This window comes from Mrakia frigida (assembly GCF_051309035.1).
Source record: "Mrakia frigida strain ATCC 22029 unplaced genomic scaffold BDY24scaffold_20, whole genome shotgun sequence".
Taxonomy (NCBI): Eukaryota; Fungi; Basidiomycota; class Tremellomycetes; order Cystofilobasidiales; family Mrakiaceae; genus Mrakia; species Mrakia frigida.
The window spans coordinates 131,604-157,461 of record NW_027481261.1 but is presented as its reverse complement, the minus strand read 5'-3'; the positions used below and the strand labels follow the sequence as shown (position 1 = coordinate 157,461).

The following is a 25,858-nucleotide window of genomic DNA, read 5'->3' as shown; positions in this document are numbered from 1 at the left end:
CGTTGAGAGTTGGCCCACCCTTCTTTCTTCCCTCGACTCCCATCCTCCCTCTTCCCCTCCCCTTCTCCTTTTCCCCTCGCCATCCATCACTCCTCCCCTTCCCCTTCGTCACTCTCTCTCCCTCAACACACTCCCTTAACTCTCATTCACTCCCACTCCTTCAACGATGCTCTTCCCTTCTTCGTCCCTTCTCCTCCCCTTCCTCCTCTTCCTCTCCTCCTCTTCTCCTTCCTCTGCTCGACGCACCCATGGAACTCGATCCTCCACGAACCCTCATCTGATCTCTCGATCTGTGGATTCCAACCTCACCAACACTCGAAGGAGGATGGATTTGGCGTCGGAGAACCAAAGGAGGTCTGAGCTCGCGCCCGTCCAACGACCCAGGATGGACGTCGTCGTCGAGCGAAGGAGGACAGCTCAACCTCCTGCTTTCGTTAAAAAGAGACAAGCCTCCTCTGGAAAGTGCAAGATCAGGTCCTCCTCCTCTTCTTCTACCACTTCCTCCGTCACTCCTGCTGGAACTACCACCTCGGAAGCTGCTGTCGCCCCTGCGACCTCCTCGTCCTCCTCGTCCTCCTCGACTCCCATCCTCGTCGCCGCCGTGGTCCAGACTACCACTTCCTCCCCAGCGGCAGTCCCTACCACGACCCAGGCAGTCGAAGTGACGACTACGGCCCAAGTTGCTAGCACTACGACCGTCGCCGCTGTCGCGGATTCTGGTAAGAGCTCATTCCCCTCCCTCCCCTCCCTTCTCCTCCTCCTTGGCCCCCAGCCCTTCGCTGACTCTCCTCTCCTCCTTTTTCACACAGACTGGCCCACCCAGACGCAAGCTGGCTCGGTTCCTTCCGCCACTGCTACCTCTGCCTCAGGTTCGTTCCTTCACCCTCCTTGGTCTTCTCGTCCCTTCCCCTCGCCGCAGGTGAACTGAGTTCCCGTTCCTCCCTCCTTCTTCTCTTCGAACAGACCCTTACCTCCTCTCAGCCTCGTACGCTCTCAACAACGCCGACAACGCTCTCTTCACTCAGACCCGAACCGGCGGAGAGCTCACTTACTAGTACGTTCTTATCTCCTCGTCTCGTCTCGTCCCAAAGAGGAACGTGAAGTTGACGCTCCTGTTCGTTCTTCTTCACTCTTTCTCCTTCTCAGTGCTCAAGGACAGACTTCCTGTGGATCCGTCTACGACGACAGCTCCTACACTGCTGCTATCTCTCACCTCCTTTACGACTCTTGGTGAGTTCATATCTTCTCGTTTCGTTTCTGGTCGCCTTTCTCTTCTTCTGACGCGTCGTCGTTCGACTTTCGATCCTCAGGCCCGGAGCTGGAATCTCTGCGAACCGAAACCCCATCTGCGGTCCTTTCGCTCCTGGACGACTCTCGCTCACCTCGGAGGTCCTCGTTCCTTCCACCACTGGAACCGTTCTCATTGGAGGGGATGGTCTCTTGAACTGCGTCGTCGGAGAGATGTGTCGTCAGTCTCGTTCTTGCCTTCCCCTTCCCTCCTTCAACTTAGATCTGACCTTTCCTTCCTTCTTTCTCACATTTAGACATCCCCTTGACCGCTACCATTACCTACGGAGGCAACTCTGTCAAGGTCAAGATCGTCGACCGATGTGAGGGATGTGCTATCGAAGACGTTCGTTTTCAACCTTCTTAGTCTCGTCTCTTTGACGCGTCGCTTCTCGATCTGACCTTCCCTGTCTCCCTGTCTCTCCTTTTCTTCCTTTCAGATCGACGTCACCCCCACCGTCTTCCAAGCTCTCACCGGCAACATGGGATTGGGACGAGTCACGAGCGGATTGACTTGGTCGTTCGACTCCTACTAAACCAGCAACCCTCCTTTCTTTCTTTCCTTCTTCTTTTTTGGGTTCCTCGTTTTTTTCTTCTACCTTAACGTTCTCTTTCATCCTTCGCATCAGCATCACGTACGTACCAACAAAACTCGCCTCTCGACGAGGCCCTCCTTTCGTTCGTTTTATCTCGTTCGTTCGTTCGTTGCTCTTGCTCTTTTTTTTTTCGACGCGTCGGTCCTCCAGCGGAGGACCTTCTCACCAAAATCATCCGTGCTTGTAGTACACTACCTTTCCCTTATCTTTTCCGTCTCACACCGTCGTTGTTTCGTTACTTTTTTCGAGAACTGGTTTTCTCGCTGGCTCCCTCTCTCCCTTTGCTTTCCTTCTTCTTCGTTTCGCTTACTCCGGTAGTCTTTTCTAAACGCTGGTTAGGAGGAAACCGAGAGCTAGCTCTCTTGCGTTTCCTCTGTTTCGTAGACTGTTGGGGTTGAAGGCGGGGAGGGAGGGAGGGAGGGAAGGGAAATGGAAGAACGATGATTGATGATGCTTTAGGAGCTTGCTTTGACCAAGGAAGAAAGAGAGAGAGAGCAGAGACGTTGACGAGCAGGTTTTCGTTCTACGAGAGGAAACTCTAGCGAGCAGACTGAAGTGAATCGCATTGAATTTGTTCGACGCGTTTCGTCTCACGATCCCGTCAGGGGAGGGAAGAGATCGATCCCTTCGAGCATCTTCAACGGCTCTGACGAGCTGGGTCCTGCTCCGGCGAGAGGAGGGTATCTAGTAGAGAGATGGGAGAAACAGGTGCGTGAGCGGGGAGTGTTCGAAAACGTCGGCGAGGAGAAGGGAGGGAAGGAGAACGACGAGAGACTCACCTGCACCAACGATCCTCGATCATCGTGACTCGCCACGTTCCCTCCGTCGAAGCGAAGATCGAGTAGTGGTTCTCTTGGATGTTGGTTACCGTCTGAGTTGAGGAGACAAAGGGTCAGCGATGAGACGAAGAAGTGAAGAGGAGAAGAGAAGAGAAGAGGAGGAAAGAAGGACGAACATGAGTCTCGACGACCTTTCCTTCCCTTCCTTTCCCTCCTTCCTCCGATCGAGTGTAGCTGAACGAGAAGGGAGCTTCTCCCTCGAACGTGAATGTAATTTCAGCTTGGTCACCTAGACGAAGATTCAAACAGAGGTCGAAGAGCATCAGTTAAACGATCTTTGGAAAGAAAACGAAACAATGCTTTAGTCAACTCACCCTCCTCGACCGTCTCGATGAAGTCCTTTCCGGCTGAGATGCTGGCCCTAGGAAGAGCGTGAACGACTCGATGAACGTTCTCGACTTCGACCTTGCAGTGGTTCTTTGCGTGAGCGATGGACTTGATGGCGAAACGACCAGGTCGATCCGAAAGTCGAGACCATTTGGAGGCCTTCTCGGTCGAGGTTGTGACCTTTCCGTTCCAGTCGTAGCTGTAGTGGGTGACGAAAAAGAACGTTGGGTTAGATGCGTATAGAGAGAAGAAAGAGACGACAGCACGGAGGACGTACGTGAGAGTCCAAGGAGCGCTTCCTTGGAGGAGGAACTCGAGACGCGACCCAACGCAAACGTCCGTCGACTTCGAAACTGGAACCACTGACGCCGTCTCTGCCACCTCGACCAGCACTGATCTACCCTCCTCCCCAAGAACCTCTTCGTCGCATCCAGTCGAGTCCCTGACGCTGGCGATGGAGACCTGGTACGTTCCAACGAACTCAAACTCGAAGTCGGGGATGGAGAGTTTCCACTCGTTCGTCTTGATTCCTCGAATCCACTTGACGACTGGCGAGGGAGAAGTGACCGTCCTGATGTTGAGTTCGAGGTCGAAAGGAGCTTTTCCAGTGAGAACGACGATCCCTTTGGCTCCTGAAGTTTTGGGACCGAGGACGGCGTTCGAGCACAGCGAGATCGGGAATGGAGAAAGGAAAGCGGCGGAGGGACGAGAGTAGACCTCCTGTTCAACGACGACCTTGCCTGAACGAGCTGGAGAGAGGAGTCCGTGGGAAATAGGAGCGTAGTTGGTGTCTCCGATTCGGTCGAAGGTGTAGGTGTGATGGCCAGGATCCGAGGTTTCGAGAGGGAAGGTCTTGGTCGACTGGACGGCACCGAGGACGAGAGTTTTGCCCTGGGTTCGTTGACCTTTAACGGTTTGGGAGTGAGAGTAGGAGATTTTGAAGGGAGCTTGACCTGAGAGGAGAAAGGGGAGGAAGTCAGTCGCGTCGTTAGAGGAGAGGAGGGGAGAGCAAGGAGAGTCGAGCTGACCTTGCATCTTGAGCGAGAACTGGTCGTCCACGCCGACACAAACTCCAGGCCTGATCACTGATCCATCCTTCGAAGATCGAACTCCAGCATCCGGCGAGAGAGCCAGGGAAGGCTCGGGGAGGTGGTCGACGGAAAAGGAGTCTTCGTCGGGAACGATCGAACCTCGGCAATGAGCGTCCTCGACCTGAACGAGAAGGCAGCCTATCAGCGAGGTCGTCGAGAAGAGAGAAGAGACGAGAACAGCTCACCGTAAGGATCCGATAGGTTCCAGCCTGGTCGACGATCATCTCCGAGTTGACGGATCCGAGAGAGATGGAGAGGACCTTGTCGGGGAGGTTCGAGTTCGTGTACTCGACTTTCCAGGGCTGAAGGATCAAAGCGAAAGTCTTCAGCGACGCTTGATTAGAAAAGAGAAAGCTAAACGTACCTTCTCTCCAGTCAACCTCAAAGGGATCGAGACCTTCGTTCCCTTCGCCACGACGGCCGACCGACGTCCTTCTTTCGAGTAGATCCTCGCTGACGGCTGAGAACGACCAGAAGCGAGACCCGAATCAGTCTCTGCAACCTGCTTCGAGAGAAAGAGAGCCACTCACCTTCGTCGTTCGAACTTCGACCTCCATCGCAGCTCCAGTCAGCCTCCTCAAGCACCCGTTCGCATCCTTCACTTCACCCAAGGAAATGGTGAAGTTTCCTCCGTTGAGGAGTCTCTCCTCTGGTACTCGAACCTGGATCCTCTGCTTGGCTTGAGGAAGGTCGGTGAGAGTGACGACATCACGAGATTTGGGAGAGGTGGTGACGACGGTGAGAGAGAACGGAGCCTTGCCCTGGAGGAGGAAACGACGCGACGGGAGTCAGTCAAGTTTCGAGAGTTTCGACGCATTTTGAGATGGGAAACGAACCTTGAGATCGACCTCTACCGTAACCTCGCTTCCCTTGCAGGCCCAAATGACCTTCTTCCCAGTTCCCCGTCCGAGAACGAGCTCAGCGGCCGCTAAGGGATGGACGACCTGAACGACGTCTTCGATCCTCCTTTCCTCGTCGAGATCGATTCCGAGAGGGTAGTTCTGGTCGGCGAGGGACTTCCATTCGTAGAGGTAGGTTCCTTCGACTTCCTCCTGGAGGGTGAGTTCCTCCTGAAGGCTGCTGATCGTCTTGGTGCGGAACTGAGGTTGAGCACCGGCGATGCCTTGACGTTGAACTTGGTACGAGAGTCGGAAGGGAGGAGTTCCTCGAAGGGTGAGAGAAGCGACGAATCCAAGTTCTCCGGCACTAATAAAGGGAATAAAGAAGAAAGAAGGAGATCAATTTACGGTTCGAGGGAGACGGAGACGAAGGACGAGCCAACGCGACGACTCACCAGTCGTCCTGAAGTTTCCGAACCTCCATCGCCACCTCAGGAATGGGAACGAGCTCGACACGACATTCGCTAGGCTCTCTAACTTCTCCAGCACACCTTCCACCCTGAACACCCAGCAACGTGTACGTTCCTTCGCTCTCGATCGCCAAAGCCTTCGACCTCCCGACGACCTCGACGTCCTTCGTCCAGGCACTCCCTCCTCCGATGACTGGTTCGAACTTGATCTTCGCGGATAGAGGACGGCCCTTCTCAGGTGCCTCGCTCGAGAGGATGTTGATCGTCGGACGGATGTACTTCTCCGGCGCGTGTTTGGGATGGAGAAGGAGGAGCGGTTTCGAGGAGGAGCAGGTCGAAGCGAAGCTCAGGGAGGGAGAGGAGTAGACCGAGTAGGTAAAGGAGGTGGATCCGGCGATGGATGGAAGGGCGAGAAGAGGGGTGTGAGGGGAAGAGAGACCGGTGAGGGTGTAGGTCTTGCGTCCTTTCTTGTTGAAGGTGAGAGGGAGAGACGCGAGGTGGGACTGAGGAAGGGCGATGGAAGACGGTGTTGAATCGGTCTTGACGAGAGGGAGCTGCAAGTCCGATTAAAATAAAAGAACGCACAAAGAATCCAGTTAGTCGGAAAGAATCACAACCTCTCACCTGTCGATTGATCGGAACCTCAAACTCACGTTCGACTCCTCGTTCGCACCCCCTCGGAAATCAGCAGCATCCTCGTCCCCGATTCCTTCCAGCCACCCATCTTCAACGACCTTCCCAGCCTCATCGGTAGCCTGCCATTTGACCTTCAGCCCTCCTCCGCTTCCCTTCACCACCACGTCCAAGATCCCCGTCTCTCCGACGCATTTCTCGTCGACATCTCGTTTGCCGGAGACCGTCGAAGGATAGACGAACAACGCCTCGGGACACTCCCAAATCCTCATCTCTCCTCCTCTGGCAATTCTGAACTCTGCTCCTGAGGCTGACCACACTCGCGAGAGCCGGACTGTCGAAGGTTGGGAGATGGGAAGGAGGAGGGTGAGGAGGTTGGATTGGCCGACGATGGACGATAGGGCTGGAGCCTGTTTTTGAATGGATTGGAGCTGCTTCTTCTGGTCTGCTAGAGCAAGAAGGTGTTCGACCTCTTCTTCCTCGTCCTCTTCGTCGTCGTCCTCGTCGACGAGGTGGGGATGGTGAAGGTGACGTCTAGCGACCTTGACTTCCTCGAGATCTGAAGCTGTTACGTTGATGAAGACGATGGTTCCTGATGCTGGGAGGGTGAGAGAGTATTCGATAATGTGAGGTTGGGTGGTGTTGAAGGTGAGGGGAACCTTGACGAGAGGGATTTGAGAGGAGAGGCAGGAGAGAGGTTGGGTCGAAGGGACGACGGGGATTCGAGCCGTGCTAGATCACAGGTACAAGAGCAGGAATTCAGCTGAACGTTCCCACCCCTGGAAGATCTCGAGCTAAAGGTCGAACTTACGAGTAAGGGAGAATATGTAACGTGAAGGCTCCGAGGAGATGGTCGTTCGGTTTGATCACGTCTCGAAGTCGAGCTCGAGTCGAGGAGAGGGTTGGGTAGTAGGTGAGAGCTGAAGTGAGAGCTGTTGGGATGAGAGATCCGAAGGGTATCTACGAAGGGTATAAGAGGGTGCTCATTAGCTCTCTTGTTTCTAACCAGCTCGCGAAGAGAAGCTCATCCAAGAAGGAAGGAAAGGGGAGTGATGAGCTCGTCAAATTCTAGCTCTTTGGGACTCACCGATCTCCAACCTCCAAAGACCAACCAGTCTAGCGTTCCTATCACGAAGACGAGAATCCACCTTGTTTTACGATCGTACGTGAGCCTTGGTACTCGAAGGAGAGGGACTGCAAGGATGAACGCGGCATCGAGGAGGAGGAGTTTGGGGAGGGAGGAAAGCGAGCTGGAGACGAAGAGGAAGGTGTAGAGCTTGTAGGCTTGGATGAGAACAAATATGGAGCTGATGTAGAGTCGTTGTTCTGTATGAGAATGAAGGAAGAAGTCGGTCAGCCGGGAAAGAAGAGATCGTGAAGATCGTAGGCAAAGGGAGGAGGGGAGGAGGAGGGAAGGAGGCGACGAGACTTACCAGTCCGATGCAGAATCGACTCCGAGATCACTGGGTCCGCCATAAACAAACGTCGTGAATGCAAGCTGTTCCTAGCTGCTGAGATCCTGGAAGGTTTTTTGGGGGGATAGGAGGTGAAACGAGGTCTCGCGAAAGGCGAGAAGGTGAACGTTGAAAGGGAGAAGGAGATTTCGTGAGCTCGTCCTCCTCCTTCCCCCCAGCCGTCATCGACTCGACCTCCCTTTTCTGCCCTTTTCCGCTGAAGGCTCACTAGTGCATACCATCGGCCCCTCTTCTGCTTCACACTACTTCAACCTCGCTCCAAAATGGCGAGGAGAATGGGGGAGAAGCGACTAGAGCTCACCGACCTTCCCTCCTTTCTCTTCTCCGTCTCTCCTTCTTCGCAGCATATTGTCGTCTCTTATTAGGGACGGACTGCTCGTGTGCAGCTCTACTCTTCCAGTCGCCCCTCCGAACAGCCTTCTCCTTCAGCCTCAACCTCCGTTCACGCTCATGCTCGATGAACAAGAGACGTCGCTTCGGGCTCTCTCCTCCTCCTCCGGTAGCCCTCCTCCCATCGCTCAGGGGGACTCTCCGCGAGTTTGGATGGCTCTTCAAGTTGCCAGCTCGTACTGCCTCCAGACTTCCGCTGAATCCTAGCACGAAAAAGGCGACAACTCGAGCGTTTCGATCTCTCAACCACCACTGCGTCGCTCTTCTTCCCCTCTCAGCCCTTTCGAACACTTAAAACGGCTACAAGAAGTCCCTTGAGATCTACAAGCAGCCTGGGAACACCCAGGAAGGAAGGAACCGGGGATCTACGAGGAGGTGAGTCGGAGTCCCCGTTTGCGTTTCGACGCGTCTCGTCTCTGTTCTGCCGCGACCGCCTTTGTTTCGTTTCAACGTAGGGTGAGCCGAGCTCGGACATATCGTCGGCGTGTAGGGGATGTCTGTGCTTTCGGATTTCAGAGCTGTGTCTCCTCGGTTCCTCAGTGCGTCTCGTCGTCGTTTCCAGAATTGTGCGAACCTCAGCAACCCGGACCTCGGTTGCTCGATGGAGGAGTGCGTCTCCTTCTACTCCTCCGCTGAATTTATTTTCTCTCCTCCCTGCAGCGCAAGTAGATAGTGGTTGGGATCAGGATGGAGGGAGGAGGAGGGAAGGAGTTGGAGGGCTAGGATGGAGTTGGGGAGGGTTTGAGCAAGGGAATTAAGAGTTGAGCGCGTCGTCGTGTAGATTCTCGGTTGAGATGCAAACGAAGCCGGGTTTCTTGTTCGTTTTTTTGAGGATTATGATTGTTTCTTTTACGCTTCTTCTGAGCAAGGGAAGGGAGGAAGAGGAGGGAGCAACGAAGGACCGAGACGCGTTGACGCTTTCTCTCGTTCCTCGGTTTCCCCTTTGTTTTTCCTTCGCTTGAGCTCTGAGATAGATCCGATTTTTGGGTTTACCTCTTTCTTCCCCTTTCCCCTCTCCTTCGAAACGAGGTTTTCACAGCAGCCAGAAGAGCGAGTCGTCGAACGAGACGAACGACGAAGAATCGCACGAAGGCGGTTCATCAAGAATTTTTTGCTGACGCTCAAAGAGATTAATTTTCGGATCCATCTTTCTTCCCAACTCACCCGCAGATTTTCCTCAAACCCTCTTCGAGTTACTAACCCTCCCCTTCCTCAGAAATTCCCAAAATCTCGTCGAAGCTCACACCTTTCTTCCTTCCCTCCTTCCCTCCCAACCCAAATGTCCCTCTCCCCCTCCCTCCTGCTCCGTTCCCTCCGAATCCCTTCCCTCCGTTCCTTCTCCCTCTCTCCTCCCACCTCCACTTCCTGGGCCTCCTCCACCGCCTCCCCTCGAGACGGTCTAGGAGCTGAGAGTGCGGCCGCAAAGGAAGCTCGGGAGCGGATTGAACGGCCTGAAGGATGGCGGTCTGCGAAGAAGTTTGAGCGAAGGGAGAGGGAGCAGAGGGAACGGGAGTTGAAGAAGAAGAAGATTGTTTTGGTGAGTTTTGGTCCAACGAGTTTTGTTCTAGTAAGTTTTTGCTGATCCTTGTTGGTTGATGTAGAACTACGAGCCAACGGATTCGGTGAGCTCTCTCCTTTACTCCTTCCCTCCCTTCTCCTTATCGTTTCTTCTTGCTCACTCACCCACTCACCCTCAAATCTCTCTTTCTTTTCCCAGCACTGGCACACCCACCTCCCTCCACCTCTCACCTCGATCGAATTCTCCTCGTTAACGCCCTCCTCCCGCTCGCTCCACCTCGCCTGCCGACAAGCGTTCCTCTCTCATCAACAATCCCTCTTCGACTCGCTCGTCCCGTTCAAATCCCAATCCGAATGGGAATCCTTAACCCCTGAAGAAAAAGTTGTTAGAAAAGAGGTGCAGAAGGAGAAGAGGGTTGCGTTGTTTGGGTTGTTGGGCGAGAGGGAGGAGAGGACGATGTGGGCGGTTGTGCAGAAGAAGGAGAAGGAGAGGAGGAAGAGGGAAAGCAGGAAGAGGGAGAAGAAGGAAGCGGAGAGGGTCAAGGAGGAGCAGGAGAGGGAGAAGTTGGAGAAGAAGGGCGTGGTAGAGGAGGAGGAGGTGAAGACCGAGGAGGTCGTGAAGGAGGAGGAGGAGATGAAGAAGAAGGAGCTCATCGAACCTCAATCGAACGTCGACGTCGACGCTCCTCCTCCTCTGGTAGAAGAGGAGATCGAGAACCCTTGGGGAGCTGGGATCCCTCTGGAAGCTAGGAGGGGAAGGAGGAGGTGAATCAGATGAAATGCTCATCTCGCAATCTCTCTAGATACGAGCTCGACGAGAAAAGGAAAGCAGGACCCGACGACCCGGCGCGTCTCCCGCTCCTCGCTGAGACGACTTAGAAAATCCAACTCTTGCTCGACAGACACCCCTGTCGCATTATTGACTTCTCTGCACTCTCTTAAAGCGGGAGAACCCTCTCGCTTTGGATTCGCAGCGTCACAGCGGGAAGGGAAGGGGAGAACGCGTCGCGGTTTTGAAAGAAAAGAGTAGGAACGGTTTTTGGCACACACGCGCGCGAGAGAGAGCTCGAAGAGGAATCCCAGGGTTTCGATAGACGACGAAAGGAGAACGAGAATCAGGATTTAGGTCCCCGTGAGAGTGAGAGCGAAGGGGAAAAGGAACGAAACGAACGAACGAGAACCTCGACGCCTCCGTTTTTTCTTCTTCTCGCTCAACTCTTTCCGCTGCTCGTTTCTCCAGTTCGAGTAGTCGCCAATGTTCAGTACTCAGCATCGATAGCAAGGGATACAAAAGGGACTCGTAAGAACTACAACATGGTACGTCTAAAACTCGTCGAAACTCTAAAAAAGCAACCCTCCCTCCTTCCCATCAACCAACCCTCCCCCTCTTCCTCGCACTCCCTTCCACCGCTCTCCCTACCATCCCCCCTCCTCCCCCACCCGTTCCACCGCCTGCCCCCGAACCTCTTCCTCCTGCTCCAGCCGAGCCAGGAACCATCGGGAACGAAGGAGGGGCGGCTTGCGAGGAACCCATCTTGGGATCGCCGGCGTCGTCGTTGGTGACTGTTTCGAAAGAAGAAGGCAGGAGGTTAGGGTGATGCAGAGGGAGGCAAAAGGGAAAAAGGTGGGAGGGAAGAGGGGACGAACCTCTTCGATCGGGGTAGGAAAGGGGGGTGTTGATGAACGCGCTGTTTTTTTTTTGGTTTTTGTTATTAGTTTTCGAAAAGCAAACGAGATCGTCAGCGGTCTCGAACTATCGAAACGAACGGCTCGTGTGAACTCACTTCAAACTCGGCCTAGGACTATCCTCCGTAAACCAAGCGCACGCGAGAGCCTCCCTCGCTGTGATCCGTTTCTCGGGGTCGAACTCGAACAGGGCGGAGAGGAGGTGGTACCCGTTCGGGGAGGAGCAGGACGGAGGAGATTTGTTCTTGTACCAGGAGGGGAGGGTTGGGTAATGACTGGATTGGGAGGCCGGGGAAGGGAGAAGGAGGGAGAAGGGGATGAGCGAAAGGAGAGAACGGAACGCGTCGGAGGGGAGGAGGAAGGAAGGAAGGAGACGAACCGTTCCATGCGAGAGAGATGGGGAGCTTCGGGGTATTGGAGAAGGGCTGGCCATTTCTCTTCTGAATAGTGGGAAATAGGGGGGAAAGAGTTGGAGGGAAAGTCAGGTCGGCGAGGAAGGAAAGGAAAGGAAAGGACGCGACGAGGACGAGGACGAACTGTCGATGCTTCCCAAAACCTCGACGATCTTGGTCATCTGATCCTTCTGGAAAGGCAAGTTCTTCTTGTTGTCGATCTTGGCTTCTTCTCCTTTGAAGATGGGTCGAAGAGTGAGGAGTTCAGCGTAGATGCAGCCGACGGCCCACATGTCTTTGCGAGAGGGAGGGAGAGAGCGACGAGGAAGACGACGACGAAGAAGAGAAACGATCAGCTTTCTCTACTCCTCCGTGAACTCTACTCGATACCTTCGTATATAATCCCAACTCACCAACAGCTCCAGTATAATGCCTCCCTCCGAGCAACAACTCCGGACTTCGATACCAAATCGTCACCACCACCTTGTCTCCTTGCCACAAAGGCTGCAGCGGATCCCTACTGACTCTCGCGAGACCTAGATCTCCAATCTTGACGACTCCAGACGAGGTGACGAGGATGTTTGCTGGTTTGAGATCTCGATGGAGGATGTGGTGCGTGTGGAGGTAGAGGACGCCGTTGATGAGTTGATGGAGGAGGGATTTGAGAGTTGAGGCTGGGATAGGGGAGCGGAGGGTTTGGGAGTGGTGGTGGATGATTTGCTGGACGAGGAAGAGAGGAAGATGAGGAGGTTATGAGCTTGGAGAAAGAAGGGAGCGGGAGCGACGAGGGAGGGAGACGGACGCACGAGGAAGTCGTGTTCTGCGTATCCAAAGACCATAAAGATGCTCTTTTCCTCGAGGATAACCTCTCTCAGAGCCACAACGTTGATGTGATGTAGTTCTCGGTTGATCTGGGGTTCCAAATCGAGGTTCAAGTCGAAACGAACGGAGAAAACGGTCAGCTCAGCTCGGCCTCCTTCCTCCCTCTCCTCCTTCTACGAGACTCACCGCAATCTCCCTGATAGCACTCTGACTGATCCCCGTGTAAGTAACCACCTCTCCTTCCTTGTCGGGCTTGAACTTCTTGATAGCGTAGAGTTCTCCTTCCCGTCCTTCGAGATCTCCAGGACGAGTCGGTCGAGTGGGATCAAAGGTGGCCGTTGAAGGTTTCAGACGAGCCTTGTAGACTCGTCCGTACGTTCCAGAGGAGATGAAACCCATGATGAAGTAGCTGAGAGCACACGGAGAGTAGAAATGTCAGTGAAGAAGTAAGTGTGAAAGCAGAAGGAGAAGGGAGGGAAGGAGGAGGAAGGGAAGGGAAAGAGTCGAGCTCACTCACCTGTCGAGGACGTTCCTCCTCCTCTCGTCCATGGAAGCTCGGTAGGCTCGCATAGGGGATGGTTCTCTCGCCATTCTAGATGTTGTTGGTGGTGGGGGTATAATGTCGAAGAAAGGGCTGAAGAAGAGAGCCTCAAGTGCCCATCAAGTTCGAGAAAGAGGAGAGAAGAAGGTCGTGATGGTTGAGGTCAACTCGAGCTTTCGCCTCTTGCTCCTTCTCTCCTCCAACGCCAACAACCTCCGGATCCGCAAACCTCTAGCCCTTTCTCTCCCCTCTTATCCTTCCTTATCACTTGAGCGCATCGAACTCCAAGCAACAACTTTTCCAGTCCACCAAGACAGAAGGAAGCACCTCGGTCTCGACCTCAACCACCTCTCCTCCCACCTCTCTCAACTCTCCTTCGCTGCCACGATGGACGACGATTTCGCTGCCATGATGGGATTCGCTGGATTCGGGAAGAAGGCTCCCGTCAAGAAGACTGCTGTTACCACGGAGAAGCTCGATAAGACGAAGAGAGCTGTAGGAGTGAGTTCGGTTTCCCTTCGTTGGGATCAGCTTGAGCTTCGTTTCTTTCTGTCGAGCTTCTCCTCCGAGCCCTGGGTCTCTCGATAGACCGAGAGACACCTGGATATGTATAGAGGCTGGATGTTTGGATTTGTGTTCGCAGCAGCTCGGAAAGGTGGATGGCTGCAGAGATCAAGTCGAACGAAGCTGACCCTTCCTTCCCTCCCTTCCTCCTCCCTCCCCCCTTGCCGTCCTCTCTTCAGCCTTCCGCCCCAGCTCCTCCTCCTCCTTCCTCAGCCTCCTCATCCAAGCCCGTAGAGGACTCTAAACCATCCCCTTCAGCTTCAACTTCCACTCTCCCAGCTCAACCCGAAGCTTCCTCTTCAACCTCCTCCGCTCCTCCTCCTCCCACCACCACCGCGCCTGAAGAGGACACCGACTCAGACTTCGAGGACGACGAGGACGAGCAAGATTTCCTTCCTTCCACTCACGAGATCACTTGGAAAGATCACTCGAAGGTTAGTCGCGTTTCTCTCCCTTTGTACAGCTCATTTCTGCGAGATTTCACGACCTGACTGACCGACCTCCCTTCTTCGACTTGTGCTCTCAGCCCGTCTCCGCCCTCGCTCTCGACCCATCCGGAGCTCGAGTGGCTACTGGATCGCACGACTACGATATCAAGATGTACGATTTCGGAGGAATGACTGCTGGAGAGGGAGGCTACAAGCCGTTTGCTTCGTGGGAGCCGACGGGGAGTTATCATGTTCGTCCATCGTTTCGTTTCCCCTTCTCGTCGCTCGAAATCGGAGCTGAAACTGACGATCTACGTTAATTGATTTACAGATTCATAACCTCGAGTATTCCCCCAATGGAGAGAAGCTGCTGGTCATCAGTGGAACGACTCAGGCTCAGGTTTACGATCGTGAGGGAGAGCCGAGGTGAGTCTCTTTGCGTTTCTTCCTTCGGTTGAGCCAGTGATATGAAGTGAGGCTGACTTTACTTTCTTCGCTCGTGCAGAGATGGACGTGGAACAAAGTACATGAAGGGAGATCCTTACATCCGAGATATGAAGCACACCGCGTTCGTTCTTTCGTTCCTCTCCTCTTCCGCTCTCCCTCTTCGCCTCCTCGCTCGAAATGCTTTGCTGACCCTCCTTTCTTTCTCCTTTTCGATGCAGTGGTCACGTCGCAGAACTCACTTCCGGAGGCTGGAACCCCAAGAACACTGCTGAGTTCGTGACTGCTTCGAACGACAGCACCGTCAGGTTCGTCTTTCCCTCTGCCTTCATTCAACGCGTCTCGTTCCTTTCGGCCCTTTTTCTCTTTCTAGATCGTCAAGCTGATCCTTGACTTCTCTGTTTGTTCTTGCAGGATCTGGGACGTCGAGAACCTTCGAAAGCAAAAGGTCGTCATCTCGGTCAAGTCGAAGGATCGAGGAACTCGAACCAAGGTCACAGCTTGTGCTTACTCACCTGACGGGAAAACTATTGGAGCTGGTGAGTCTTGATTAATGTCTTCGACCGTCTCACGAAGTTCTCGCTTCCAAGTCGGGCTGACTTTTTGCCCTTCGCTTCTTTCTCGACGCGTCCGTCCCTCTCTCCAGCTGGTCTCGACGGAACCTTCCACATCTGGTCGACCTCCGGAAACTTTGCTCGACCCAGCATGTCGAACGAGACTGCTCACACCAAAGGAGCCGAGACTTCGAGCGTCTGCTTCTCCATCGATGGTCGAACGGTCTTGACGCGTGGTGGAGACGACACCGTTAAACGTCAGTTCCCTCTCTCTCTCTCTTCTCTCTCTCACTCCTCCCGAGTCGATTTTTGCATTACTGATACCCCTTCTAACGTTTCGGTATTTAGTTTGGGACATGCGATCCTTCAAAACTCCCCTCTTCACCGCTTCCAACCTCCCCAACCTCTACCCCGAAACGAACGTTATCTTCTCTCCCGACGACCGTCACATCCTCACTGGAGTTGGGAAACGACCTGGAGGGGAAAAGAAGACTGGGGAGATGATTGTTCTTGCGAAGGAAGGACTCGAAGTTGAGAGGAGAGTTGATGTGGGAGAGGGAAGTGTGATTCGAGTCGCGTGGCATTCGAGGATCAACCAGGTTCGTTTTTTCTCGTTTCCCTCCTCCTCTTCGTTTCACTTTCCCCCTTCTCACTGACGTCTTCCTCCTCTTCGTGTCCCAACCCTCCAGATCGTCACCACCTCCTCGACAGGTCTCGTCTCAGTCCTCTACAACCCCTACGTCTCCTCTCACGGAGCTCTCCTCCCTCTCGCCAAAATGGGTCGAACCGCTCCGAGAAACATCGATCAGATCAGGGATACCAACATCGCTCCGATCATCATGACGCCCCATGCGTTGCCGATGTTCAAGGATGCGGAGAGGGTGGGCGTGGCGGGCGGGAAGAGGAGGAGGGAGAAGGATAGGAACGATGCGGTCAAGACGATGAAACCGACGGTGCCGGTGAATGGGGTTGGAAGTGGTGGAAGGGTTGGAGCTAGTGAGTGTGGTGTTTTGTTTCTAGAGGTTGTTTGGAGGTCGTGGGAGAGTTGGAAGGAAGGGAGGGACGGAGGAAGGACGAACGAGACGAGACGAGGAACGACGCGACGACCTAAAGAAATGACGAAACTGACCCTCCCTCTCTTTTCTTTTCCCCTCAGGTGCTCAACAACATCTCCTCCGAGCCGTCATCAAGGACAACACCATGGGAGAAGATGTTCGTCCATCCATCACCCCTCCTCTTTTCTCCCTCTTCTCTTCCTACTCGTCGCTGACCTCCCTCCCTCCTCTCCTTTCCAGCCCCGAGAAGCCCTCCTCAAATACGCCTCGGACGCGGCTCTCAACCCCGTCTGGGCCGGAGCGTGGGCCGACCAACCCAAGATCTTCAGGAACATCGAGGATGAGATTGGTGGTGGGGAGGAGGACGGAGGAGGGAGTGGGAGTAGGACTCAGCAGCAGAAGAACAAGAAGCCTAGGACGGGGGATTGATCGATCTCGTTGAAGTTTTTGGTTCATCTCGTATCGATTATGTACTTCATTTTCTGTACCTCCCACCTTCATTTAAGAAGGGAAAGTTATTTTTTTTCGTCTAAAGCCCATCCTTCGGAGGCAAAACGAAGACCAGAGCGCCCTCCACCTTCTCTCTCTCGAGGTCAGCTCGACTCCTCCCTTCCACCTCCCACCAACCTGAAACCTCCCAACCCCCCCCTTTTCACCTCACCTCTACCCTTCAAGCATGCTTCTCAAAGTCAAGGTACCGCTCGCATCCCTTCCCTCTCGAACTTTCTACCCTTTGGAAAGAGCAAGCAGATCCTGATCAACCATCTCCTTCCTCTCCTTCGCCTCCTTTGCAGACCCTCACTGGAAAGGAGGTGTGCCCCTCGTCTTTTCTATACTCTCTGTCTTAATATATTTCGCTGACTTTCAGGTCCCGTTTGATTTATTTCGGCTAGATTGAGCTCGACGTCGACGAGGACGATCAGGTCAGTGGGAAGGAGCGGAGAGTTGAAACGAAACGTCCAAGCTGACCCGTTGGATTCGTTCCCAAACAGATTCTGGATGTCAAGCAGAAGATGGAGGAGAAGGAAGGGATTCCACCTACTCAGCAGAGGTTGATTTACTCCGGGAAGGCTATGTGAGTAAATAGACGGGAAAGAAGAAGAAGGGAGGAAGGGAGAAGAGAACGTCGAGCCGTGGAGGATGGAGCTCGAGCTTCAGATCCCTTCGTTTCAGAAACGAAGAAGGATTCACAGAAGACAGAGGATGGAATCTTTAACGCGGATTGGAGGTCGAGCTAGAAAGAAAGAGTGCTCGAGGCTTTCAAGGGAAGGAACACGAACCAAGCTGACCTCCCTTCCCTTCGTTTCGACGTCTCCTTTCAAACCAAAGGGTCGACACCAACACCATCAAATCCTACGGTATCTCCTCAGGGAACGTGATTCATTTGGTCCTTGCTGTGCGTATCCCATCTCTTCCAATGCTTGACGGCCTTTTCGAATCTCGGTCGCTCCCTGAACGAGCGAGCGAAGGAAGGAGACGTTCGAGCTGACCTTCTCTTCTCCTTCCCTCCCTTCACCCCTCTTCTCATCCTCCTCCTCGACACCTCGTTTTTCGATAAACAGCTCCGAGGTGGATCCCAATAAACGCTCTTCTGTTTCCTGGAAGAGGGAGCATATAGATGGGTGCCAGGAAGGAGTGGAGACGAGGGCTGAATGAAGCGGGAGGAAAGGAGGAGCGAGGAAGGAGGTGGGGGCTCGTTTTTTACGTTACGACTGAACTGATGAACATTTTTTTTCTTACTTGCAAGTTCTGGCTGTTTGAGGAGGTGTGCGAGATAGCAAGAGGGAGAGTTGTTCTTTGGATCGCATCTCGACGCGTCCCGTCGGCGCGAGCGGGTGCGACAACCACTCTCGAGCTCGACGACTTCTCTTCTCTTTTTTCCTTCAGCTCCGTCCCTCACTCGACGCGACGCGACGCCCACGGCCTCTTTTTTCATAGATCAACTCAGACCCCACGAAGAACTGAACCAAACGCGTCGTTTTTTTTTTCTTGTTTCCCCCGCTTTCCTTTCCTTTCCTTTCCTTTCCCTGTCGACCCCAAACCCAATCAGCAAAAACTACTACCTATCGTAACGTCCTACCTAAGATAAACCTAGCCCTAGCCCTAGCCCTATCCTATCAAAGCGAATCGAAAAAGCTCAAATCCGCCAAACTCAACCCTCCTCCTCCCTTCCCTCCTCCTCCTCCTCCTCCTCCCGCGTTCACCGCTCCACCACCCTTCTCACCTCCCCTGAAATCCATCCCAGACCATCCACTCCCGTTCGACACCGATCCCGACCCCGACACCGACACCGATCCCGGCGGCGGCGGACCCTGCAGCGTTGGGATCCCAGGACTGAGGGGTCGTCCACCACTATTAGGCCAGCGTTTGCCTTGTTGCTCGACGGCTGTTTGAACGAGGGATTCGAGTCCTCGACCGGAAGGTTTGGGTGAGGAAGAGGGGAGGAGGAGGTTGAGTTTGGGAACGGGTGGAGGTGGTGGTGGTGGAGGTGCTGCTGCTGCTGAGCGAGCGAAAGAGGAGGAGGAGGAGGAGGCGGTGGAAGCGTGCCGAGGGGATTTGGTCGGTGGCGTTGGAGGTTGGGAGGGAGGGGAGTCATGTTGTGCTGAGGAGTTGGAGCGGAGGTTGGAGGTTTGGAGGTGATGAGGGAGGGAAGGCGGTGGTGGTGCTGGTGCTGGTAGGGGTGGAGAGGCGAAGAGGGAGGGAGGACGCGCGGGAGGGTTGAACGCCGACGAGGAGGAGGAGGGAGGTAGATCGAAGGCTGAGAAGGAGGAGGAGATGGATGAAGATGGGAAGTCAAATGCCGACGAGTGAGTGTTGTTGTTGTTGTTTGTAGATCCGGAAGGAGGAGGAGCGGAACCAAAGTCTCCGAACCCATCGTCGTCGTCGTCGTCGTCGTCGTCGAACATCGTTGAGGAGGAGGACGCGACGGGAGGAGGAGGAGGAGGAGGAGGAGGAGCTGGCGTGGTTGGTTTTGGGGTTGTAGATTGTGGTGGTGGTGGGAAGGAGAAAGATGGAGTTCGAGATGGGTTGGAGAGGGGACTCGTCGAGCTTGGTCGAACCGGAGGAGGAAGGAGAGGTTGGATGGGAGTTGCTCCGAAAGACGGTCCCGTCGAGAACCGAACGTGAGGAAGAGGAGCTGGTGCTGGTGGAGGGATGGGACTCGAGAGTCGTGGAACGGTGGTAGGAAGAATGGGAGTGGACGAACGGGACGTCGAGGCCGGAGGAGGAGGAGGAGAGGCCAGGAAGTCGTCCCACATGTCGAAGGACGCGCCGTTCGAGGAGGAGGTTGCCGGTTTCGAGACTGGCGGAGTCGACGAAGAGGATCCTCCGAAATCTAGGAAATCCAGTTCGCTGAACGCCGCTGGAGGAGGAGCTGGTGGTGGTGGTGAAGCAATCGAAGGAGATCTCGACGCGTTCCTCGACGGAGGCGGTTCGAGTTTCTTCGGCAGAGGAGTCTCGTACATCTCCTTCCCCTTCGTTCCCATCCCGAGGAATCCGTCCAACCCTTCAAACCCTTCCAATCCTCCATCGTCATCTCCCATCAGGTCCCCCCCTCCCGGCTTCGACGACGACGACGATCCTTGAACCTCCTCCAGGAAATCAAAGTCCCCTCCGGAGAGTTCCAACTCCTTCGGACTTCCATCCGCGTTCATGACCGACGTTGCACGAGCTGCTGGTTTGCGAGACCATCGACCGAGGAATCGAGAGACTGCTGAGGGAGCTACGGGAGCGTCGGTAGCGGTGGGGGCAGCAGAAGAAGGAGGAGGAGGGACGTCGGTCGAGGGACGAGGAGTGATTGGACGCGACGGAGGGTTGGAGACGGGTTTCTCGAGGGACGGTCGAGCTGAATGGATAGAGGCAGTGGGAGAGGAGGTACCGATGGGTGATGAGACGGTTGTAGGTGCTGCAGGTGAAGGAATCGTCGGCGAGCCGGTAGCTCTCGCCGCCTCGACGGTCGATCCAGGTCCAGATCCAGATCCAACCTTCGTCCCCGCAACCGACGCGATGTTCGAAATCGAAGGTGCATTCTTCTTCCTCGTCCAGAAAGACCTCTTCGGCTCTGCAGGCTGTTCCTTGGCGACCTCTCCTTCTGGTTCTCCGAGCATCGACCTCTCGATTCCCCACCAGTCCGAACCGCTGGCCTCCTCCCTTGGAGGATCCGGGCTCGAGAGACCGATGGGACGACGACGGGTGGTAGAAGAGAGGATGGAGGAAGAAGAGAGATGGGTTGTTCGAGTGAGGGCGTCTTGAAAGCGACGGGAGGTGGTGGTGAGTTTGAAGGGTGGCTGAGAGGACGCGAGCAGTTGGGTCGAAGGGAGGAGGAGGACGGAGAGAGAGGGTTCGGTGCTGTAGAACCGCAAAAAAAAAGGGGGGTCAGAACTAGCCCAGAAACTTGTGGATGGTGGAGATTCTGACTCACATCTCGAGAAGAGTCTTTGAAAGATGCCTGTCGAGCTCGTTCGTCGATGTCGTCGCTGGAGGAGTTTCTCCCTCGACCGCTGGAGTTGAAGGCTCGGGATCAGGGAACAACGACGTCGACAGACCCTCCCACCGTCTCGAGAGATCGTTGAGGACGTGTTGAGGCTGCCATCGGAAGAGGAGGAAGCCTCGAGTCAGCCCTCAGAATCGAAGGGACGTGAATGGAAGTGAAGCTCAACAATCAATCGAACTCACAGCTCTCGCCTGCCTCTTCGCAGCCAGTCTACTAGCCTCCTCCCACTCATCGACCTTCCCTGTACCAACTCCAGCTGCTTGATCCTCTCCAGCAGCACCTGCAAGAACCTTCGGCTCTCCCCAATCCTCTCCATCGTCCTCGTCTCCTCCAGCTGACCATCCTCCTCCTCCTCCTCCTGTCGGATCAAGCTCAACGTCCCTCCCCCAGGGATCCTCCTCGTCTCCGCCGATATCGTCCATCATCTGAGGAGAAGAGAATCCTCCGAAGCCATCAGCATCGAAAGAAGGCGAGGAAGGAAAGGGAGATCGAGCTGTCGACGAGAAGGAGGGTTCGTCGGCGAAGGAGGAGGAGGAAGGAAGGTCGTCGTTGGATTGGGAGTTGGAACGAGAAGGTGGGGAGAAGGACGTCTGGGAAAAGAATCGTAGATACGCAAGGTCAGCGTTTCTCGGCCTTTGGTAGGATTTATGGAAGTGTGGGAAGGAGGAGACTGACGGTAGGGATCGAGCTGAAGCCATCATCTTGATCGTCGTCCTCGGGAGGGAAGGAAGGGAGATGCGACTCCTCGACCGTTGAACTCGTCGCTGCTGGAGAACTCGGTAAAGACGATGGCGATGATTCCAGCGAGACTTCCTCCTCTTCTTCGTCTTCCAACTTGATCGTAGGAGGTTCTTCCTCCGCCTCCTCCTCGTCCTCAGCTCGCTCTCCTTCCTCCTCCCCTTTCGCCTCGTCTTCCTCCTCCTCCTCCAGCACCACCGGATCCACCCCAACCTGCGAATCAACACTATCTCCCCATCCTCCATCCAGATTCCCTCCTCCTCCTCCTTCGTTCCATCCTCCGCTCGATCCCCAGCCATCTTCGTCGTCGTCAGTTTGAGCTTTGCGAGTTGACGTCGACGTCGACCAGGTTGGAAGATCGTTGGCGGTGGTAGAAGGAGCAGGAGCAGGAGCAGGAGGAGGAGGGTCGGAGGAAGGTCCCCAGGGTGAGGAGGACCAGGGGTCGTCCATAGAGGGGAGGGTGATTGAGGCGAGAGGGAAGGAGGGCGCGGCGGGAGGGAGAGGTGAGTCTTGGTTGGGAGGGAACGACTCAAGCGAGGACGTCGGGAGGAGGCCGATCAAGGTCGTCGATTCCTTCTATTATGTTTTTTTTTGAGTGTTTCGTGTCTTCGAGAGATTTAGATGGGAACTTCACGTCTCTGAGGATGCGGGTTCTCTACTACATGCGAAAAACGAACGGCGAGGACGCGTTCGTTCCCTCCTCTCTTCGAACAAAAGCATCTAGCGTTCATCGTACGAACTACAAAAGAGGAAGTAAGTCAAGCCGAGAGTAAAAAGAGATGGGAGATGGAGAATCGTATAGATGGTTACAGGAACTGAGAGAAGAGAATGGGCTAAAAGAACAGAGAGGCTCGAAGCAAAAAGGACAAAAGGGGAACGACGCGTCTCGACGACTGACTCGACTCCCTCTTCCACGAGCTGCAGCTTCGTTCGTTCAACCGAAGAACCTCCCTTCTCCAGCTCGACTCTAATACACACCCACAACAGCAGCGAAAGAAAAAAAAAGGTAAGTCAGCACGCGTCCGAAACTCCCTCCCCTCCACTCCTCCCAACCCTCAACCCGTTTGTCTCGTCGTTCCAAACTCACAAAAGTCCTCGCACTATTCAGCACATCCCTGTAGACAATCCCCTTCTCCTTGAACTGGTTCACTCCAGCCTTGAACCCTCCAGCTGGGACGGCAGGCTGACCGTTTCCGAACGGAGCTGGGACGGAGGATTGGGAGGAAGCGGGAGGGAGGATGGTGTCGAGGAGGATTTTGGCGAACCACCAGAAGGGAAGCTGTGGGATTGAGAGAGGAAGAGATGAGAGAGGGAGGGAGGGTCGAGAGTCAGATTTAGAAAGGAGGGAGGGCAAGAAAAGAAAGAAAGAAAGAAGAGAGAGCGGAAAACGAGAAACTCACAGCTTCTCGACAGAAGATCTCATCCGAGTAAGGTTGACGACCTCTGTTGTCCTTCTCCTTATCCGACGAGGTCCCACTTCCCGTCCCAGTGGTTCCGCTCGAAGGAGTCGAAGTTGTCTCAGGGGAGGAGGTCGAGCCGGTGGTGGATCCGTTCGAGTTGCTCGCGGGAGTGATGAAGCAGCAATCGACGTCCTCGCCAGAGTACACCGAGGGAGGATCGACTCGTCGGCATTGATCGTCGTAGTCCCATCCTCGTCGCCACTGGGAAGAGGGGAAGAACGGCGAGTCAGTTCTCGAAGGACGCGTCGAGAGAAGAGAGAACGAAAAGCTCACCCGCATCAAAGCCGTCTGCAACTCTTCTCCGACCCTCTCCTGCGGAACTCCAGCCATCCACCTCATATTCGGATCCCTAATCTTCCCTTCCCCAAAGTCCAACACTTCCCTGACAAGCACGACGATCGTCACCAACCACCCGAAAGGCCCTAGCAGAGTTCTCCCTCCGGCGAGGCAATCACTCTCTCCGGTTGCGAGGAGAGTCGTAAGTTTGGTGACGATGTCTCCGAGGGAGTACGAGTGACCTGTAGCGGTGACGATGGACGACCAAGCTTCGGCGGTGGGAGCTTCCCAGATGGATTCCGAGGCGGGGAGAGGGAAGGAGGACAGTTCGGAGGAGGCGATGTGGAGAGCGGTGGAGGATTCGAGGCAGGCGACGGTGTCGAGGAGGAAGACGATGTAGGCGGTTCTGAAAGAGGCGAACGAGAAGGAAGAGACGATCAGGAAAGGGAAGACGGAAAGACGAGTGACGCGACAACGGCGACGAACCTTCGAATCCCCTCCCATCTGGCCCATCTTTTCCAGATGGCAGGCAGGGTCCTCTCCTCGCAAGTGAAGCCGGACTTGCTGCTATCCGAGTCAGGAGCGACGTGGCCGTTCGTGGGATCGAAGATTCCGACTTGACGGGCGATCTAGAAATCGAAACGAAGAGGGAGATCAGCTCGACGCTTTGCAAGGCTCGAGGGAGACGAAGGGAGAGGACGAACGTTAACGATGGTTCCGAGACCAAGCTGAGCCGACATTCGTTGACCTTGGGAGTCGGAGAGGAAAGCTGGGGCGTTGTAGAGGATGAGGGCTTGAAGGAGACCGACGTTGTACTCCTGGAGGATCGGGGATCGGAGAGGAAGGAAGGCTCGAGGTCAGCGGCTGAGGAGACGAGTTCGAGAGATGTAAGTTTGGACGAACAGTGAAGAGAACTCCGCGTGAACGAGTAAAGGACTGACAGACGAACGAAAGAGGAACGAAAAGAGTCAGTGAGGGTTCGACGCTCGTTCGTCGCGTCCTTGGAATCGACTCGAAACACTCACCTTGATCAACATATCCGTCTTCTCCCTCTTCACCACACTCTTGATCCCATCCCACCCATCCTCTTCCGAACTCTCCGCCTCGAACAACGCATTCTGCACCGGTCTCCTCTTCACTACGTCGTTCTCCTCTCTGACTCCTCCCAACTCCGTCGACGGATCGCCCCGGTCGACATCCCACCTTCCTCCACCTCGACGAGGTCCTCCGACGGTACACATCGAGAAAGCTAGGCAGCCAGGAGCTTCCTTGAGAACGAAGGTGGGGACGTGGATCATAGGGAGGTGAGGAGCGAGTTGAGTGAGGGTTCGACGAGCGATTTTGGTGAGGGTGCTGATGGGAGGGATTTGCCAGTGCTCGACTGAGTGAGGGAAGGAAGACGAATGGAGGGAACAGGGTCAGCTCGAGAGTTCGAACGAAGTACGAGACGAAAAAGAAGCGAAGGAAAGAGGACGAGAGAAGACTCACCAGAGTAGCAACCCAAGAATCGATCTCCGCTGATGAAGTACGGATCCGACTCCTTCACCGCATAATTCTCCAACCCGCTCTTCGTGAACCGATTCGACCACTCCGCTCCCAACACCACCTTCTCAGCAGCGAGCGTGTTATCCCTGTTCTGCTTCTCCGCATCCGGTTCCACCACTGCCTCTCCCTCCAGCTCCTCCACTGAGCCCTCCGCGTCCATATCCGACATCCCATCGAACAAGAACTCGGCTTCCGGATGAGGAGACAGACCCGTCGTGAGCGAGTCGAAGAACGATCCTGGACTTGGGGCCCACGGTTTCGAAGGGAAGTAGGAGACGTCTCCGTTGGAAGACACGTTGTTGAGGTTGGAGGAGGAGGAAGGAGTTCCGTTGAGGAGAGGTTGGGACGAGGAGGAGAGACCGAGTGGACTGAGGATGGAAGGGGAGAACATGGGGTACCATTCGCTGTGGACTGCTCGTTCGGGAGCGAGGAAGGCTGGGTTTTGATTGTGCATCGTCGGAGAGAGGGTGAGTTGGGTTGCTGAGGTCATGTTGGAAGGGACGGCTGAGGAGGAGGAGGGATCGCCTGGGGAAGGGAAGTAGTTGGTGGAGGTTTGAGGTTGACCATGTTGAGCGAAGAGGTAGGATGCTGCTGCTTGGGAGTCGTTTTGCTGCTGCTGCTGAGGGTAAGGGTATTGGGAGAGTTGGGGCTGTGGGGTGGACTGCTGCTGAAGGTAGTTTGGGACGGAGAGGGCGAGGAGGGAGAGGGGATCGGCACCTTCTGTGGGAGGGTAGTAGGCTGTTCCATTCATGGAGAGGTTGGGTTGTAGTAGAGGTTGTTGAGAGGGAGGGAGGAAGGAGGAAGAAGGGGATCCTGCTGGCGACGAGCTCGACCCGATTCGCTGCTGCTGCTGCTGTTGCTGCTGGAAAGCGAATTGCTCGAAGAGGTTGAGGTTGGGATCAACCTGGAACTGAGTCTGATCCGGATACTGCTGATTCGACGAGGCTGAGGATCGATTGGATGGTGTAGGGACGTTGAGGTGAGGTTGAGAAGTGTAGGGAGCGGCAGCGTCTCGACGAGCGTCTCTCGATGAACTCGCTCCGTTCGTCCTCGAGGGTCCTGCTGCTGATGAGCTGGCATCTCCGAAGTTGGCGAAAGATGGGTCTTGATAGGACGTTGAAGCTGAGGGGACTGTGACTGGCGAGTTGCTGCTGGAGGGATCCAGAACGTCGGGAGGAGATTGTCGAGAGCTGCTCGCGGCGGTGGTGCGAGAGGGACCGGCGGCAGAGGACGACTCTGGAGCATCGGGATGACATTTCCGTCGATGTCGAAGAAGAACGTCACTGAGAAAGCAAGAGAGGAAGAGAGCGAAGAGAGTCAGCTTGACAGAGATAAGACAGTAGGCGAAGGAAAGGGAAGGAAGTAGCCGTGAGAGCCCCGTCATGTCTCTCTTCCT

The 25,858-nt window shown here is 54.9% G+C and overlaps 9 protein-coding genes across 9 annotated transcripts; 4 read left to right on the top strand and 5 right to left on the bottom strand.

The window, feature by feature from the left end:
- Window positions 1–166: 166 nt before the first annotated feature.
- BDY24DRAFT_416149 (RlpA-like double-psi beta-barrel domain-containing protein) lies at window positions 167–1,823 on the top strand (the record flags this gene model as incomplete). The annotated part of the gene is made up of 7 exons (XM_076643551.1): window positions 167–719; window positions 810–869; window positions 964–1,054; window positions 1,147–1,230; window positions 1,311–1,468; window positions 1,545–1,633; window positions 1,728–1,823. The coding sequence occupies 7 exons, from the start codon at window positions 167–169 to the stop codon at window positions 1,821–1,823; spliced, it is 1,131 nt and encodes a 376-aa protein (XP_076495520.1).
- Window positions 1,824–2,367: 544 nt separating this feature from the next.
- On the bottom strand, window positions 2,368–7,660 carry POM152 (Pom152p). The gene is made up of 15 exons (XM_076640947.1): window positions 7,516–7,660; window positions 7,170–7,408; window positions 6,894–7,042; window positions 6,103–6,814; window positions 5,435–6,003; window positions 4,977–5,346; window positions 4,671–4,901; window positions 4,505–4,600; window positions 4,326–4,442; window positions 4,078–4,261; window positions 3,327–4,002; window positions 3,037–3,248; window positions 2,839–2,951; window positions 2,663–2,754; window positions 2,368–2,567 (listed from the first exon to the last, which is right to left on the bottom strand). The coding sequence occupies exons 1-15, from the start codon at window positions 7,556–7,558 to the stop codon at window positions 2,474–2,476; spliced, it is 3,897 nt and encodes a 1,298-aa protein (XP_076495519.1). The 5' UTR covers window positions 7,559–7,660; the 3' UTR covers window positions 2,368–2,473.
- Window positions 7,661–9,211: 1,551 nt separating this feature from the next.
- BDY24DRAFT_392646 (uncharacterized protein) lies at window positions 9,212–10,324 on the top strand. Its single transcript, XM_076640946.1, has 3 exons — window positions 9,212–9,484; window positions 9,549–9,569; window positions 9,665–10,324. The coding sequence occupies exons 1-3, from the start codon at window positions 9,227–9,229 to the stop codon at window positions 10,232–10,234; spliced, it is 849 nt and encodes a 282-aa protein (XP_076495518.1). The 5' UTR covers window positions 9,212–9,226; the 3' UTR covers window positions 10,235–10,324.
- A 397-nt stretch (window positions 10,325–10,721) lies between these two features.
- BDY24DRAFT_392640 (cyclin-dependent kinase) lies at window positions 10,722–13,163 on the bottom strand. The gene is made up of 9 exons (XM_076640945.1): window positions 12,883–13,163; window positions 12,552–12,774; window positions 12,350–12,454; window positions 11,957–12,263; window positions 11,689–11,838; window positions 11,531–11,591; window positions 11,250–11,426; window positions 11,113–11,153; window positions 10,722–11,028 (listed from the first exon to the last, which is right to left on the bottom strand). Exons 1-9 carry the CDS (start codon window positions 12,954–12,956, stop codon window positions 10,835–10,837), a joined length of 1,332 nt encoding a protein of 443 aa, XP_076495517.1. The 5' UTR covers window positions 12,957–13,163; the 3' UTR covers window positions 10,722–10,834.
- Window positions 13,164–13,565: 402 nt separating this feature from the next.
- BDY24DRAFT_341792 (WD40 repeat domain-containing protein) lies at window positions 13,566–16,380 on the top strand (the record flags this gene model as incomplete). The annotated part of the gene is made up of 9 exons (XM_076637457.1): window positions 13,566–13,904; window positions 13,997–14,149; window positions 14,230–14,324; window positions 14,404–14,466; window positions 14,564–14,650; window positions 14,757–14,881; window positions 14,989–15,153; window positions 15,245–15,495; window positions 15,586–16,380. The coding sequence occupies 9 exons, from the start codon at window positions 13,566–13,568 to the stop codon at window positions 16,378–16,380; spliced, it is 2,073 nt and encodes a 690-aa protein (XP_076495516.1).
- A 247-nt stretch (window positions 16,381–16,627) lies between these two features.
- Window positions 16,628–17,534, top strand: RUB1 (NEDD8 family protein RUB1; the record flags this gene model as incomplete). Its single annotated transcript, XM_076643550.1, has 6 exons — window positions 16,628–16,645; window positions 16,746–16,763; window positions 16,845–16,874; window positions 16,944–17,026; window positions 17,281–17,347; window positions 17,514–17,534. 6 exons carry the CDS (start codon window positions 16,628–16,630, stop codon window positions 17,532–17,534), a joined length of 237 nt encoding a protein of 78 aa, XP_076495515.1.
- A 592-nt stretch (window positions 17,535–18,126) lies between these two features.
- Window positions 18,127–18,900, bottom strand: BDY24DRAFT_392631 (uncharacterized protein). The gene has a single exon (XM_076640944.1). The coding sequence runs from the start codon at window positions 18,824–18,826 to the stop codon at window positions 18,152–18,154; it is 675 nt and encodes a 224-aa protein (XP_076495514.1). The 5' UTR covers window positions 18,827–18,900; the 3' UTR covers window positions 18,127–18,151.
- A 1,669-nt stretch (window positions 18,901–20,569) lies between these two features.
- On the bottom strand, window positions 20,570–21,692 carry BDY24DRAFT_103582 (uncharacterized protein). Its single transcript, XM_076635802.1, has one exon. The coding sequence runs from the start codon at window positions 21,478–21,480 to the stop codon at window positions 20,605–20,607; it is 876 nt and encodes a 291-aa protein (XP_076495513.1). The 5' UTR covers window positions 21,481–21,692; the 3' UTR covers window positions 20,570–20,604.
- Window positions 21,693–21,775: 83 nt separating this feature from the next.
- Window positions 21,776–25,302, bottom strand: BDY24DRAFT_392626 (fungal specific transcription factor domain-containing protein). The gene is made up of 9 exons (XM_076640943.1): window positions 24,406–25,302; window positions 23,943–24,298; window positions 23,821–23,853; window positions 23,622–23,735; window positions 23,404–23,546; window positions 22,915–23,323; window positions 22,582–22,842; window positions 22,269–22,460; window positions 21,776–22,148 (listed from the first exon to the last, which is right to left on the bottom strand). Exons 1-9 carry the CDS (start codon window positions 25,211–25,213, stop codon window positions 22,116–22,118), a joined length of 2,349 nt encoding a protein of 782 aa, XP_076495512.1. The 5' UTR covers window positions 25,214–25,302; the 3' UTR covers window positions 21,776–22,115.
- Between the last annotated feature and the right edge of the window lie 556 nt (window positions 25,303–25,858).